This window comes from Prionailurus bengalensis, chromosome A3 (genome assembly GCF_016509475.1).
Source record: "Prionailurus bengalensis isolate Pbe53 chromosome A3, Fcat_Pben_1.1_paternal_pri, whole genome shotgun sequence".
Classification (NCBI taxonomy): domain Eukaryota; kingdom Metazoa; phylum Chordata; class Mammalia; order Carnivora; family Felidae; genus Prionailurus; species Prionailurus bengalensis.
This window is the reverse complement of record NC_057354.1, coordinates 41037913-41056150: the sequence shown is the minus strand read 5'-3', so window position 1 is coordinate 41056150 and position 18238 is coordinate 41037913. Positions and strand designations below refer to the sequence as shown.

General features: G+C 38.4%; 1 protein-coding gene across 1 annotated transcript in view; it reads right to left on the bottom strand.

Annotated features, from left to right (window-relative positions):
- MACROD2 (mono-ADP ribosylhydrolase 2) overlaps positions 1 to 18238 on the bottom strand; it is a 2047020-nt gene that overhangs the window by 481679 nt on the left and 1547103 nt on the right. The window contains 1 exon segment of the mRNA XM_043602917.1: positions 13938 to 14011. Within this exon segment, the coding sequence (XP_043458852.1) occupies positions 13938 to 14011 (74 nt within the window).

The window sequence follows — 18238 nt, the reverse complement described above, 5'->3', positions numbered from 1 at the left end:
ACTGAGGTGTCTCTCAAGTTCCAACAAAGTCCATTTTTTCCTCCAGATTTAGGAAAGATTGCTGGAGGGTTTTTTTTATTTTGTTTTGTTTTGTTTTTTGTTTTTGTTTTTTGTCACCTCTAAGCAAAAGATGAAGTGTTGAACTAATATTTAGGAGCCCTGTCAGAGAAGCAACTAGGACAAAAAGCTCTATGCACCAGAATCACCCCAATGCAGAAAGAAACTATGAGACATGACAGTTTAGACAAAATGGGGAAAAAAGTACTCATATGTCTTCTTTCACACCAAGGTTTATTGTGAAACTGAAAATAAATTGCATCATTTCAAGTCTCTCTCCTTATCTGTGTCTTTTCAAAGAGGGCACATAATAGAACCCCCGTGTATAGGCAGCACCTCCCCACCACTGAACATCACTTGCCCTGGTGCCCATCAGGCCGCATGCCAGGTAGTCGTACCCTTGTTGCACAACCAAGTCAAAGGTCAGTAGTTCAGGATTCACCTGGGGCTCTCACTTCCTTGCCTGAGGCCTTCAGATTTGGGATAACAGGTGTGAGCACTTCATTCCAACCAGGTTTTAGTGACTTGGGATTCATCACAGGTTCAGGGAACGGTAAATCCTTTAAATCTTTCTATTGCTGCTTCATATAAAGGAACAGTCTCTTCACTAATTGTTGAGGCTTCCTGGCAAGGTATGAAGACACTAAAGCTTATTTCTCTCAACTTCTTGTCAAGTTCCTTTTGATGAGACTTTGAAGGAGTTCATGAATAGAAATGAAGAGAATGCCATCTGATTAAGAGGGGCATGTTACAAGTCCTTCTGTTACTGGGCTCACACTCTGGCTCCTCCAACTCAGCTTTTACCATAAATAAGCTGATGCTATATGTACATACTCTTATGAGGTTTTTCTAGTTTGTTTTCTGTTGAAGAGCCAAGAGATTGGATAAATGATGGCTTTGTCAAACCTACTTATGTTTCTTACCATAGTGGTAGGAGGGTCATTATCAAAGGAGGTCTGTTTTTCATAAAGGTCACCACTATGCCCAAATGCATTAGGAGAGATCATGAAAAGGCCACTGAAGCTCTGACCGTAGCTTCCATCGAAATCAGAGACGTGGTTGAGAATATTGCCACTTATAGGCGAATCATTTAATTCCACTAGAATGAGAAAGTGCCCTTTTTTGTTCTTCCCTGAGTTGAGCTAGATGATAATGAAAGGATACTGCTTTTCCATTCAATCACAGCAGCACTTGAGTCCTACTCAATTGAAATGGAGGGGAAGAAAAAGGCTATTTTTTTCCTCCCTACCTGGGAAGAATGAAGGCACATGCTTTCAGCTGTAGAACATCCTTCAGTAGGCCCCTCAGTGTCATTTTTTCTCTGTGTCAGATGTGGATCCTGTCACATGCTCAGAGGTTTATTTTCTATTTATAAAAATGTCACATCATTTGGATAATCAGCAGATTTAATTTCATAAGAAGTTTTAAAGGTTGGCTATTTTGAAACCACCATATAATCCAGATCATTTATAGAAAAGCAACATGGGGGCCTCTCCTACATGAAATGGGTCAAGGTTGTTAATATTTACTCTAAGGAGAAACCCATATGGAAGTTGGGGACCATCTTAAAGACATCAAGGCAGCATATGCAAGTGCTGCTTGATCTCTGGTATGTCATTTGAGGGGGCTGAAACAAAGCTTTCTATTGGTCTGTGCTATGATGACCTGGGCAAAGGCATAAGTGGCTGCCTCAGTGGGGTTGTTCCAGAAGATAGTACCAATTATGGTGAATTCTAGAGCTGAAAGAGCCATGGCCTAAAGAGTCAATTGTCCAAGGTTATAAATGAGAGTGGAAGGAGCTGATTACAGTCAAAATTTTCTGACTTTTAACCGAATGTTCTCATCTTCACACTAAGCTTCTTCTGTGGGACAATAATAGCCAGTGATGAACTATATCCTGCCTCTTCCCACCCAGCTTCCAGGTGACATAATTCCCATTTTGGATGCATGGAGAGGATCTGAGCTACTGTTACATTGTGGCCTTGCTGATATAATCCTGTAGGCTTGGAAGCTGTCCCATAGTCTCACAGACTTCTAAGCCACAGTTTGCAAAGGGGTCCATTCTCTTTTAAACAACTGCCTCGTACTACTTATTCCTGGCTTCTACTCAGTACTATCTTCCATTAAAACTTACATGTTTCTTACCTCCAGGTCAGACTGAAGAAATAGGAAGACGCAGCCATTAGTTAGTAAATAAATAAATAAATACAATTTTGATTTGACCCTGCATGAAAATATGTATTGAATGATGGGATTTTTAAAAGAGCTATTATTCATTTTACTACTGAGAACAGTGACTCTATATTATTTTTTCCAACCAAATATATTTGAAGGACCTCAAATACTCTCATCAAAAGCAGGGACTCAACACAGCAGGGTTCTCTGAAATAGAATGGCTTAAAACATGTAGTTTTGGCAGGGAAACACCCTTCAAATGATTCTCAACTTTCTTTTCTCTAGTTAAGAATTATTAGCTTGAACTGTTAAAACTAAAAATGGGAGGTCATTCTGTTTTGCTAAAATGTACTATATTTTGCCTTAGGTTTCTTTCCTCACTCCAGCCAGCAGAACAGGCTTTATGACTCTGCCAACTGGCCAAGAGTCAGTGACACCTTCAGCAAAATATCCTCCTAGAGCAGAACACACCTTCCCACAAGGGAGCAGGGAACATGGCCACTGGTGGCTCCTGTGCCCCAAAGATCTCAACATCACTGTCAAAGTGGCCCTAGTTTTCCTTTCCCAACTCCAGTTTGACAAAAATGTTCAAGGGAAAGACTTTAATCAGCCTACTTTAGGTTCCATGCCCACATACATACTTTGAGTGGCAAGTTTGGGTAAGATGTCCAATTTAGAGCTAATCACTGCTGACCACAGAAAGAAGTTATAAGAACATGAAAGTGCCCAGTTCGTTGACCTTAGGAATTTCCTTTTCCTTGAACTTTAACACCACATATGTATAATTAAAGATCAAAATACCTATCTTGAAGAAAGTTTTGTGACTATATAATCATATGTGTCACAGAAACATGTAACAGTATGCGTCCACAAACACAGACCATGGGACACATCAGGAGCCAGAAAAATTGCTTTTTCTTCTCTCTTTAGGTATTTACTTACTCTACATCCTCTAGAATTCTTTCTAGAGTTCCCAGACCTAGTGGAAATATATATGTATATATATATATATATATATATATATACACATATATATTTCCCACATCTATTTAAACATATAGTAGACACTGTGCTGGGTTAAGGATGGCTGGCAGAGGAGACATACATGGGTTTTTAAATTTTTGTTTAAGTTTATTTATTTATTTTGAGTGTGAGAATGAACAGGGAAGGGGCAGAGAGAGAGAGAGAGAGAGAGAGAGACTCCCAAGCAGGCTCTCTGCTATCAGCACAGAGGCCAGTGTGGAGCCCAAACCCACAAACCTTTAGATCATGACCTGAGCCAAAACCAAGAGTCGGATGCTAACCTGAGTGAGCCACCCAGGCACCTCGAGACATATGTTGGTTGTATGTCACTACAGAAGTAGACAAGCCACCCTGAACTATATGGGACTGTAGGTTGGTATCACTAGGGCACCCTGAGACCTTGAATATGCAGACATCCTCTGCTGGGAAAAAAAAATCATTAGACTTACAGAGCTCTCTACACAAAGTAAGACCAGGGAAAAGGGTACTTGGCCAACATTACCTCAGTGCCTAAAAGTGTTTGATGAAAGCCTTCTGTACCCTAGGTACACTCGCTAACTGGAAGTGGGATCACTAAAACATCAAAATTTATATTGTCCCATATATTTTGCTTATTGATAAAAAATGGGGTTATGAAGGCAATAGCAAGGGTCTTTAGTTTCTGGCTGCAAGAACCTGAGCAGGCCTGCTGTGGATAGGTGCTAGAGCAGTGTAGGGGTGGAGAGATAAGTGGATTTGCTCACCTGGAAAGCTCTAATGTGGGGTGATCTATTGACAACAAGCGAGGCAGAAGTCTCCTTGGGGCATAACTTTCATTCCAACAATGGGAATTTAGATTCATAACATAAGGAGATAAAATTTCTGATCACTGATGTAACTGCTTGGCACAAATCTTAACACAGGCAATCTCAGAATGGGAAGGAAAGTAGTGTGTGTGCATGCGTGTATGTGTGTGTGTGTGTGTGTGTGTGTGTGTGTGTTTGTGTGTATGAAAGAGAGAGGGGAAAGGAGTAGAGAAGAAAAAAGGAGGAAACGAAGGTAGGGAGGAAGGCAGGAGTATAAATAGATGGGAAGGAGAGAGAAAACAAACTGCGTCATCAGGGTTCTTGAAGAGCAAAAGGAACGTGCCGTATGTACAAAGTCTGGGAATAATTTTCTTCAGTTATGTCACAGCCAATGAGCATCATGGTTTCCACCTGAAGATCATGCTCAGGCTAGTCAAAGGATACATTTTTATAGCTGCAGATTAGGATGATGATTATTATTGCCATAGCCACATTCTTCCATAGAACCTGAATATTTTAAGATGGATTATTTTTCCAAACACACACATTTTAACCTTATATGATACCCAAACTAAGCCCAGCATAGATACTTAAATGATGTTTTATAGACATAAAAAGACATTCCTCAGGGAAAACATTGAACGCTTCATTTACTGCTTTCAGATCTCTGGATGTTAACCACACCCCCGTGTCACATAGAACTGAACGATGTGGTGCACTATATTCTTTGCATTTCTGGGAATAATCGACCACAGAAATTGAAACTTGGTGTGAAGGATGTAATTTTCTCATTAGAAATGTAAGCATCATTTCATGTTTTATTTAAATCTCCCTTTTAAGAAAGATCCTAAGGTGTTCCATGTCAGTGACATAAGGCAGGCCCCACACTGGGTGGTTTTTTTTTTTTTTTTTTTTTGGTGGTCCATAATGTGATTCTGAAATAAAAGTGACAATTTTTAACACTGCATATGTTCAAAGACCTCTGCCAAGAAGGGGAAAAAATAGCCTTGGCACCAGAAGCTAAAGTGTGACGACGGTTCCTTGTGATCCATAATGAGGAAACAAGGGGCCATGTCCCTGATCTTGTCAAATTACCACAAGGATAGCATATGAACCTTTCAAGAGGCTGAACATACATTTCTTCAATGGATTCCCAATTCTGTTTTCTGGAGTAGACAAATATGTTTACCTTTTCATTACTTTGTGGCTGTGTGTCTGATTGTTGGGAGGCCGGGGAGGCTGACAGTGTAACTGCTTCTACTCAGTAGGAACCAATATCATTACCTCAAAAGGCACCAAGTATGAGCTGGAAACTATTTTTTTTTTTTTTTTGCTTTTTATGACAAAGCGTTTGCTTATTTATTTTAAAAATTGTTTTATTTGAGTATACTTGACATACAATGTTATGTTAGTTTCAGGTGTACAGTATAGTGATTCAAGTTCTCTTTATGTTATGCTGTACTCAGCACAAGTGTGGCTACCATCTGCCACCATAAAATGCTATTAAAATATCATTGACTGTATTTCCTATGTTGTGACTTTTATTCTTGTGACTTATTCATTTCATAACTGGAAGCCTGTCTCTCCCATTCTCCGTCATCCATTTTGCCCATCCCCTTCCCCCATCCCCTTTAGCAACCATTAGTTTGTTCTATGTACTTATCGGTCTGATTCTGCCTTTTGTTTCTTTATTCATTTATTTTGTTTTTTAGATTCCACTTATGAGTGAAATCATGTGGTATTTTCCTTTCTCAGTCTGACTTAATTCACTTAGGATAATACTATCTAGGTCCACCATGCTGTCACAAATGGCAAGAGCTCATCCTTTTTATGGTTGTGTAATATTCCATATTATATTATATATATATAAAATAATAAAATATATGTATATTATAAAATATATATAAATATATAATATATAAACATATAACATAAATATAAATTATAAATGTATAAATATAAATTTATAAATTATATAAATATAAATATATATAAATACATAATGATATATATGTATATAATAACTAAAATCTTCTTTATCCACTTATCTATTGATGGACATGTGGGTTTCTTCCATATCTTGGCTATTGTAAATAATTTTATAATATATTGTAAATATTTCTACAATAAACATAAGGGTACATATATCTTTTCAAATTAGTGTTTTTGTTTTCTTTGGGTAAATACCCAGTAGTGGAATTATTAGATCATATAGTATTTGTATTTTCAATTTTTTTTAGGAATCTCCATATGCTTTTCCACAGTGGCTGCACCAATTTACACTCCCACCAACAGGGCATGAGGGTTCCTTTTCTTCCCCACATCCTCACCAACAGTTTTTTTCTGTGTTTTTGATTTTAGCCATTCTGACAGCTGTGAGGTGGTACCTCATTGTGGTTTTGATTTGTATTTCCTTGTTGATGAGTGATGTTGACCATCTTTTCATGTGTCTTTTGGTCATTTGTATGTCTTCTTTGGAAAAATGTCTAGTCAGGTCCTCTGCTCATTTTTAATCAGATTATTTGGTGGGGGTGATGGTGTTGAGTCATAGAAGTTCTTTAAATATTTTGGCTATTAATCCCTTATCAGATATATGATTTGCAAATATCTTCTCCCATTCAGTATACTGCCTTTTTGTTTTGTTGATTGTTTCCTTCACTTTGCAAAAAAACTTTTTATTTTGATGTAGTCTCAGTTTATTTTTGCTTTTGATTCCTTTGCCTTATGAGACATATTTAGAAAAATGTTGCTATAGCCAACACCAAAAAAATTACTGCGTATGTTCTCTTCTAGGATTTATATGGTTTCAGGTCTTACTTTAAATCTTTACTCCATTTTGGGTTTATTTTATTTTATTTTTTTGGTCTGGTGTTCCATTTTCATTCTTTTACATGTAGCTGTCCAGTTTTCCCAGCACCATTTGCTTAAAAGACTGTCTTTTCCCCATTGTACAGCCTTTCCTCCTTTGTCATGGATTAATTGACCATGTAAGTGTGGGTTTATTTCTGGGCTTTCTATTCTGTTCCACCGATCTATGTGTCTATTTTTATGCCTGTACCATACTATTTTGATTACAACAGCTTTGTAGTACATCTTGAAATCTGCAATTGTGATACCTCCAGCTTTGTTTTTCTTTCTCAAACCGCTTAGCACAAGAAGTTTTGTTCTCTGGCTACTACTATCAGTTGACCTTAAGATCCAGAGCTCACTGGATAAAGTCTGGGACCATAGCGACAAGTTGCAGAGTAGGTCATCTGTGTCAATGCAGCACTGCCACATACACACAACATCTCATGATGCCCTGCCACATCTGTAGGCACAACACTTAAGATGACAAACAGCAATAGCACAGGTGTCAAGTTTCCCTCAGAAGGCACAGCATTAAAAATTTACATGACAAGTAGATGATATTTAACATTTTGTACAACAATCTGTTTGTGCTAAAAGCACAGTTAAAAATATTATGTTAGTCAAAGGCCCAAACTCTGCATGCAATGACAGAAAATTTCTACCTTCCTCCTGAAGAGAAGAAAACTGATTTTGGTTTTAAAGATGCAGAGCTAGGGTTCTTCCCTGCCAAGGTATCTAAGTCATACCAGTAGCCCACTGAGGGCCTTGCAAGATGAAGCCAAGACTCCTCCATTGAATTGTTCTCACCTTAGAACAAAAGGGTCTGTTTGTGGAGGAGGGGGCTGTACTGTCAGGATGAGGAGGGAGATTAGGAACTTCCCATGGAGTGGCTGAATGGGAAAGACTTCTGGGAAATGCCATCTTCAAAGATCTGCAGAGATGCAGCTGGGGCCCCGTCTCAGGTGAACCACAGCCTCCCCTCTGTATGTCTATAGCTACCATAGTTTTAATTAGAGCCTCCCAGAATGCTATGCTTCTCCCCATCACTCCTGCTTTATCATTGTTGGGGGTAGGAGGTGTTCAGGTTTGTGTCATGCTACAACCGAGGCCTGATTAGTACTTTAGTGTATCCACATTTGAAAGTAACCAGGAAACTCATTCATCTTGCATGTTAGAATCTTCATCTTAGATGCCTCAGCCCCTAAGATGACTTCCTGGAAGACTTAACACAGGTGATCTGTGTTACGGGATGTCTGCTCCTTTGGGACATTTGAAATCACTGAACGTGACCTCCATAATGGAGAAATAGCTCATACAATATCAGGGCATTTGTAGCTTTTAGAGGGGGAAAGACATCCTATTCTTCTTCTGCTTTCTATGGAAAATATTACAAATATGTGCATTGCCCCAGAGACCAATAGTCAGATGCCATATGAGTCCCTGGGGTGGAACAATAGAATAGGCACTGTAAAAAACATTTCTTAGGCTAACTTCCAGATATAAAAGGGGTACCTCAGAGCTGTGGAGTGGGAAAATTCCTATTTCACAAGGAATATGATATTTTTAGACTGCATAAAAAATGAGGAATGCATGAAACTGCAGATGATAACGTGGAGCAGGCACCCCAAGTTGAGAGTGTGGGCCACATTTCCACTGCTCATTTCCCTAATGGCCCCTTATTTTGCTCGCTTGTCTCTGCAATAAAGTTTCTACTTGAGAAAAATGGGTACTTATGGAAAGGTTATCATGCCACATGCTGTCATTTGTTTTATAGTGAACTCTGATACTCTTTTCTTTTGATTTTCTGAACCAGGAGTTCTTAATTCTTAATTTTGCCAAAAAATGCCAGTGAGTAATCTTCATTCCTTGCCCACCTCCCACTTGATTCCTGGATTTCTCTGCCACATGCCTTATCTCTCTTCAGTCATGATTTCCATTTCTTTGTATTTCTGTTTTGTAAGATAATTAAACTCTGGTTTTCTGAGAACAAGAATTCAAGGCTTAGCAGTGAATATTCTTTTTTGTTTTACAATTTTTCAATAAGAATTCATTATATTTTTCAGTTCTGGTAAATCATTTTTGTGCTCCAGTTACCTCCTCTGGAGGATTTTCCTTCCTTTTTTCATTAAAGCACTGCTCTATCTCTTCCTCTAGAGTCAATTGTGCTATTTGTTCAGCTGGGCTTCCTCATGTCCCTGAGTCCCCCTAAACATGTGGTGACAATAGCATCCTCGCAGTTCAACCTTTGGGCAAATGAAACAAGTCAATGGTGGGTGACAGAACATGTTTTCCCCAGTCTTGTCTACTGGGGCCAAGTGCTCCAGAAAAGCCTCTCTGGATGTGGAAATGTCCAGTCATACAAGCTGGGCATGATTTGTGTAATGAAAGGAATCAAATCAACTGTTGTTGAAAAAAAAAAAAAAAAGAAGTATCCTTTCCTAATGGTTTAGAAACAGAGGGTAAGTAAATGGCAAATGCAAAGGCTCACTAATTACATGACAACATCAATTATCAATGATCAAAAATCATGAAGATATGCACCATTGAATCATATACTTATCTGACTGAGAGAAGTATGGCCACTGATAGAAGTCACATTTACACGGATTCCCAACTTTTTTAAAGGAAAATTTTAAGGGACATAACCAGATGAAAGGTCCAGAAGTTGCAACTTTACCCCCAGACCTCAACCCTAGCTTTGCCCCAAGGAGGGACCCAGTCGTAATGGGGCATATTAAGCTGGTGAATGGGTAATGAAGATAATGGACAAAAAAAAAATCAATGAAACATAGACATGAGAGCGATTGAGAGAGTATGTAAATGAACTCCCTTGCTTCTTGTTGGATTTATAGTCTGTAGTTCTGGTTACTCATGAGACCCTGCTATAGTTCTAGCCCTTGAATTTCAAGACTTTTTTTTCTATCATTCATTTATATAATATATATTCCTTTACATAATATAACTTGAATGTTTTTCTACTTCTTGTAGCTAATCTCAAACTAAGACCAAAACCCAAGTTAAAATTATGATAATCTGATCACTTTTACCTTGCCTTTCTGTCTGACTTCTTTCCTGAGCTTCAGGCTCAAGTAACCACCTTTCTATTTGAAATCTTCATTCTGTAACTCAAATCACCTCAAACTTAACTGTCTGCAACATCATTGTTTCCTTTATGTTTTTTATATCAGCATGCTCCCCTACCAAGTTTCTTAGTAAATGTACCAAAATTTACCAGGGGCTTAGGTCAAAAGCCTAGATGCTATTTTTGACTCTTCCATTTTCCTCATATACCACACATGATTTACTGCTATGATAGACACTACTACTGTTCATTGATATCCGGTTGCCTCTCTTCTGAATATTTGAGAGGACTTCATTTCCTTGTCCCCTGGGTGCCTTGTTTTGGACAGTGAAATGTGAGAAAAAGTTATATGCATCGTTCCTTTGCAGAAGCATTTAAGAGCTATTACTTGATTGTCTATCTTTTCCTGTTATGTGATAGATGATATTTCACATTGTAGAGTGTCTGTCAGCCTGGGTTCTTGACTAAGCGAGAGCCCTCTGCTGACTCAAGACATACAAATAGCATGAACAAAAATAAACCTTTGCTGTTTTATGGCACTAAGATTTGGAGGTTGTTTGTAACTGCAGCAGGAGCTATCCTATCTTAAGACAATCCCCAAGTCCTGCTAGCTCTATCGTCAAAACATATTCCAAACCTGATGCTGTTACCTCCTTTTCTGCCATCGCTATATTTCAAAGAATCCTCATTTCTTGCCTGGATTTACTGCAGTATCCTCTTCATCAGTCTTCCCTTTTCTATTCTGACATCGTCTCTCAAGTCCTTTCTGGCAGCAGCCAGCCTTTTGTCATTTTAAAGGTGAATCTCATCATGCCACTCCCTGTCCCAAACCCTCAACAACTTCCCATTAGACTTAGAATAAAAATCCAAGTTTCTCCATAAACCATAGCACTCTATGATCTGACTCCTACCTACTTGTCCAAATTTGTTTTCTGCCACTTTTTTTTAATCTCTTTGATCCAACAGCATTGTCTCTATTGTCTCTTACTATTAGTTGCAAACAGTAAATTCATTTTCCCACCAGGGTTGCTCTCTTGCTGTTACTTCTATGTGGAATGTTTTACCTCAAGATCTCTCTGTGGCTTGGGTTTCTCCTTTCCATCATACAAATCTTTGTTCCAAGATTATGTCCTCAGAGTCCTCTGTAAATTATCTAAAACCACATCCTCCTATAACTCACTCTCTCATTACCCTGTTTTACTTTATAGAGTACTCTTTGAACTGTCTTGTTCCTTTATTTTTTGAAGTTTCTCTTTCCTAGACTATGTATACCATAAAAGGATGATTTTGCTTTATAGCGTTCTGTCCCTCACATCTAGAAAAATCTTGGTGGTTATTTGTCAAATGAGTGAATTAATGAATAAATACCTTAAACAATCAGGATGTTAAAACAATACTGCAATGAAAAGACAACTGACAGAAAAGTAATATTCTTTCTTTTTTTTAATTTTTTTTAACGTTTATTTATTTTTGAGACAGAGAGAGAGCATGAACAGGGGAGGGTCAAAAAAAGAGGGAGACACAGAATCTGAAACAGGCTCCAGGCTCTGAGCAGTCAGCACAGAGCCCGACGCAGGGCTCGAACTCACGGACCGCGAGATCATGACCCGAGCCGAAGCGGGCCGCTTAACTGACTGAGCCACCCACGAGCCCCAATAATATTCCTTCTTAAGTCCTTAACCTGCTTGTTTTTTGACAGAGCAAAAAATAAATCAAAATACTGCTATAAAAAAAACTTTGTATAGCTTTTATCTATCTCCTACTACTTACAATTCATTTACTAAGTAAAATCTGACTTGTTCAAATTAACATGCTTACATTAGCTAATGCATATTGGAAAAAGAAGCCTTTTATTTATTTATTTAAATTCTTTTTAACATTTATTTATTTTTGAGACAGAGCATGAATGGGGGAGGGTCAGAGAGAAGGAGACACAGAATCTGAAACAGGCTCCAGGCTCTGAGCTGTCAGCACAGAGCCTGATGCGGGGCTCGAACTCACGGACCGTGAGATCATGACCTGAGCCGAAGTCGGCCGCTTAACCGACTGAGCCACCCAGGCACCCTGAAAAAGAGGCCTTTTAAAAGAGAATTCTCACATTATATGTTCAACGTCACAGTGGCGATAACTGAGCTGTGTTCCTTAATCTAAACTACTTAAATTTCTATACAACAGACCCAAGAAATGTGCAAGAAAAAGATCTGAAAGCAAAAGAACAGTCTCAAAGACAGAGGAAGCTAACAAGGTTTGTCAGGGCACAGACCATTTAAGTGGGAAACACTAACACATTTCCATGAAAAATAACCTGCATAGTTTAACAGAGAAAACCCATCAGTAGGATTTTTCAATGAACTATAAAAATGACCAAGTTTCCTCTTCATAATCATCTCCTTGATGACTTTTGTGTGAGTATACATACTTCTCTCACATGCCACCATGACACATGTGAATTTTCATCAGTAGGGAATATCCTTGGATCACTATTTTACTGGAAATATGGATTTGCACCAATACACTAGCTCAATCTATTCATGAAACATTCTACACTTTTGCTAAGCAGATGGTCCAGGTGAGGAGCTTTTACCGTAACCAAGAGATATATTAAAAATACCACTTTCAAAGGGACTGAACTTCTCTCCCTGGCCTCAGGATCCCTCCAAGGAAGAATGGCTGTTGGAGTAAGGAGGGCAAAGTCAGACTCTTGGCTTTGTGAGTCTGAAACCCTGAGTATGTCATTTAACCTTTTGATTCTAGATGAGAATCCTATGCCAGATGTTTCATGAGATTGTTGTGAAAATAATACATGTCAAAGAAATGTTTTGTAAACTGGTTATTTTTGGTATTTTTTTAAAAAATTCTTCTTTGAGGTTATTACAGCCATCCTCTATATCAAATCTGTTATATGTATGTATGCCTTTCAGAGTAAGAGGAAAGGAAATAACAAGCACCAAAATGGATATGTTTGGCCATGTGGTCTTTACTCCTCCTGGAGAGTAACAATTTCTGAATCTATTTAAAAAATGTTGAAATTACAGCAATTAACAGAAAATTACACTGCTATTTTTTTTTAAATTCACAAAGGCACCAAGAAGCTATCTCCCATATTATTAGCAAAGGCCCACAGTCTGTCTCCATACTCAAACATTTCCAAATAATCCATGTCCTACCCAAGAAGAAAGCTAAATTCATGGTCTATATAAATGGAACAAAATTCTTTATAGCACTCGCATGAATATCTGAAAAAAAAAATCAGAATAAAAACACACAAAGTTGTGTATTATATGAAACCTATTTACTGTTACAATATGTTAATTGCCAAAATTTTGAAATCTAAGCCTCCACAGTATCTCTACTTATTGTGTTACTTTGTTGAGTAGTTCTCCTGTTCATCACTAAACATATCCTAAAGATTTTATTAAATAAGCAGAATAAGATGCATGATGAATAGTCCAAGAGAAGCAGTTTCATAAAAAATCCTAATCATGAGGATTTAGCTATCAATTATCCATGTGTACTCCAATTTCACACTCAGAAGTTACTTTAGGGGAATGATTAATTATAAATAAAGGGACCTCAAGATACCAAAAAATTACCATACACCAGGAATCCCTGTCAACAAAGATAGCTTAACTCCTTAGGGAAAATAGCACAGGACAATCCATCCTGTTCTCTCTTTTACACACAAAACCCATACTATCTAAAGATGTAAAAATGAGATCATGACCAAATGAGTCTGATCAATTTGTATATATTCACCACCAAAAACAATCAGCATAATCCCTTCATTCAATTAATTACTGGAAAATATTCAATCACCTATGTAACCTCAACAAAGCATGGTCAGCTAGCTTTGGCTCAATGACTAGGTCTACTTGATATTTATGGAATAAATTTTTCTGCTTTTTTGAGATTGAGGATCAAATTATACCATTTTCAATGTTTTCTAATTATGTTGTACCTCCTACCTCGTGATGATTCTTGGCCAGCCATTCCTTAATGGTGCTGAGGGCAACGATGGAAGCAGGCTCATTCGGGAATCCTAAGTGAAGAACAGAATAAAACAAATAAACAAAAAAGATGAAGGCAATAGAGAATTCAATGATGGTATGACACTGAATTTTTCTCATTTAAGCAGTATGCAATTCAACCAATTACTACTGAGCAAGACAGGTCTCAGTAAGGTACCCATGGATATGAAGCCCATGATCACACATATGACGCATGAAAGGGGCTAGTCCTATGCCAGTCCAGCACTAACAAGAAAAAGGATTTAACTGTCTTTTAAATTCTACAACAGTCAATTAAAAATATATCTACATTTGTTTAAGAGTTTTCAAAGCACTTTCATATAATATTCTCATAAGAGGTGCTCATATAAGGTTTATTACCCTCAATTTATAAACCAAGTAAATATGGCTAGAGAATACAAGTACTTGACCCAGGGTCATGGCCCAGCAGGACTCTATCAATGAACTGGCACAAGACAGGACAAGCAACTTGCCAAATAGCCATACCACTGAAAGTTATTACCAGAATTCAAAGAAAGTTATTGTCAGAATTCAAAGGCCTTCCTTTTAGGGCCACTGGAAATTATGTTTGAGGGGCGCCTGGGTGGCTCAGTCGGTTAAGCGTCCAACTTCAACTCAGGTAATGATCTCACAGTTCGTGGGTTCAAGCCCCGAGTCAGGCTCAGTGCTGTCAGCTAAGAGCCTGGATGGAGTCTGCTTTGGATTCTGGGTCTCTCTCTTTCTCTCTCTGTCCCTCCCCCACTTGTGCTCTGTCTCTCTCTGTCTCTCAAAAATAAATAAATACTAAAAAAAATTATGTTTGAGATTAAGACAACATGAATTGACCTAGTTATGCACTATGGATTTGATTTTAGAAAGATGGGAAGAAAGACACTTATGTCCTACTGAGCAGTAGCACACATAATCAGAATTTCTAAAACCCATCCAGAATATTTCTTTAGCTTATATAAATCAAACGTATTTCTGAACTTGCAGAATCATCATACATTCTGCCAATAAAATATATGTGAAGGAATAACCTTACAAATTCTATATTTATGGGGAAAAAAGAAGAAAAGATGGGAGTGACTATTCCTTTGAAACTACTTTCTTTAAGCTTACTATTGGCTTCCTAATCACCAAATCTCATATAGTCAATCACTCATTCAAATCAGTCTTCATCTTTTCCTGTATCAGATGTGCTTGACTAGTTTTCCATGTTTCAATACCTCTTCCCTCCTGGATTTTTAAAAAAAAAAATTTTTTTTTTACTGTTTTAAAGTATACAACACAGTGGATTTGTATAGTTCCACAAAGTTGTGCAGCTATCACCACCAACTCCAGAATATTTTCATCATCCCCCCACAAGATTCTGTGCCCACTAATAGTCATTCCTCAATATCCCTCTACCCCAGCCCCTGGCAGCTATAAATCTATTTTTTGTCACTATAGATTTGAAGATTCTCCTCCTGGATTTTTCAGCACTGCCTTCTATGATTCCTCTCACCTATTTGAGCTCCTCTAGCTCCTTTTTCTAGGAGCATCCATTAAATGTATGCCATTCCCAACATCTAAAGTCAGCCTTCACCTTAGTCGATATTCTGTGTTAGCCAGCTGCAGCATCATCCACTAACATGCCTTTTAATCAGGGGGCTCCTGTGACATTGTTCTGTGCAGATGCAGAAAGAGAGATGTACTGCTGAAATGGGGAATCTGGGATTTAAAAGACCAGTTTTATTGGAAGGCAAATACATATTCCAGTAGTTTATACTAATGGTATAAAACTCATTACACTTTCAGAGAAAATGTATGAAAGAAGAGGAGCAAGAGAGAGATGTTTGTCCACATTTCCAAGAACAAATGTTGCTTTTCTAATTAGGTTTCTACCTACACACTTTGTAAGAGAGTGCATTAGTAAAGGGGACAAAATAAAGCAGGGCCAAGCTCCACTTGACCACTGTCATATGAGAGAGAGAACCACTGTCATAGGAAAAATGTGCACAACTTTTTATTTTTTTATTTTTTTAACATTTATTTATTTTTGAGACAGAGAGAGACAGAGCATGAACAGGGGAGGGGCAGAGAGAGAGGGAGACACAGAATCTGAAATGGGCTCCAGGCTCTGAGCTGTCAGCACAGAGCCCGATGCGGGGCTCGGACTCACAAACCATGAGATCATGACCTGAGCTGAAGTCGGACGCTTAACCGACTGAGCCACCCAGGCACCCCATAACTTTTTAAACTTTGTAAATTCATCTGTGACATTTGGGATTGTGAATTTGTTTTGAACTGTTTCATCTATTTACATTTTCCTTAAATGAAGGTTTCAAAATATAAAACCCTTAAAATAAAACCTGTTAGTTAGCTCGTTCATTAAGCAAATTATTATTGAACCAGAAAAGAGAAGATATATAGACATGTTTAATGAGCCCCTGTCCTCTAAAACCCAAAGTCAGAGGGAGGAAATAAATAAGAGGCATGCATGCGAATGAATCAGGGATGTGGGGACACAGACAAAGGGAGCTAAGCAAGAAAGAGGAGGCTTTCTAGGAAGTGATAGAATGTTTGGGGAAGAGAACAATAAAGCAGGGAGCTGAGGAGACACTGTCCTCAGAAGTATGTGTGAGCAAGTAGGAATTAATGGAAAAGGTAAGAGAAGTGATGAGAGGTAGAAAGAAAAGGAGTCCCTGTGGACTGCAAGGAAAAAGCAAGAGGCTGGGATGGGCATTTGTGGTTAGGGGTTAACTACAGGTGGTTTTTCTAGTTTAACTTACCCCCACCTCCCCTCTGAGTTTAACATCTGCATTTGTAATCACCTGGATACCTCCCCTTGATGCACTCCAGGACCAGAAGTGTAATGTGTATTCTTCCACAAAATGAACTTCTTCCAGTATTTCTGGTTTCTGCTCATGGATATCTCTCTCCTAGACACTGCTTCAGTATTTGACTGTTTCCCCAGCTGGTAACTGAGTCCTCTGAAATATTTTATACCACTTCCTTTCCTTCTTTGCCATCTGATCTCATTCAAAGATCAGTCCTCACTTTGATTACTGTAGTTGACTCATAATTGTGCCTCTTTGGTCATTCCCACAACATTATACAAAGCAATGGTGACCTTGGGGACTCTCCAGCAACTACAGAGTCAACTTTAGCTCCTTAGCTGGGCACGATACACCACAAGGAGCCTTTCTAGACTTGGGTCTTACTTTTTCCTATTTATTCTCCTCCCATGAAATTCTTCTCCAACTTTTTGATGTGTTTAAGAAGTACTTAAATCATAAGATTATAGGGCTATATAAAGCTAATAAATACTGTAATCATGCTCAGTTGCAATGGCCGTCAGCATTAACCTTTAGAAGACGTAAGTCCCCACAGAGAAATTATAAAAATTCTCATAGAACCATGGCAACTACAGTCAGTTCCCAATTATATTTGACCTCCTGGTCACTTTCCCACATCTATCAAAGCCTCTGGCACTGAGATATGGTTTTCATCTGTATCTCAAGGCTTTCCATAACCGTGGGTGACTTCAGTGTCCAATAAGATGACCCACCTGGCCTGCCAGTTACTTGACCTGGTCATTTTTGACAACCACCTCCACTCCACCGCCTCTCTAGATCACACCCTGCTCCTTGAAGCAACATTTTTATTCCCAAATTACTAATTTAAGCATGCTCTCTCAAAACTTGTTCTATCTTTAGTTTGTTCTGCTACCTTCCAAGGGATGTCCTTTACAAGCCCTTGAAGCCCAAACTAGTGCTCATATTTCCTGCCTGAATGGTGTGACTTTTTCCTACCTCTCTAGGCTCTTCTCACACTGTATCGCTCGTTGCTTCCTCAACTCCAGCTACACTGACCTTCTTTCTGTTCTTTGAATGTGGCATGTTTGCTTTTGCTCTCTGCCAGAAGGCCTTGCTCATGCTGTATCTTCTTCCTGAAATGACATTTCTCCCTCGTTTCCTAGCTTATTTTAACTTTTATTTGTTCTTTTCCCAGTCATCACTTCTCCAGAGAAGGCTTCTCTGACGACTCCCTATTTGACACTTTCATAACATCATGTACCTTTCCCTGGTGGTACTCATCTTAGCTTCAATTTTGCCTTTATTTGTGTACATATTTGATTAATAAACCTAGTAGAGTGAAAGCCCTAAGGAGGCAGACATCACATCTGTGTTTTACTTATCACTGTATCTCTAAACCATTGCTGGCACCTACAAGATGATCAATAAATGTGTGTTGAATGGGTGAATGGACTGTGG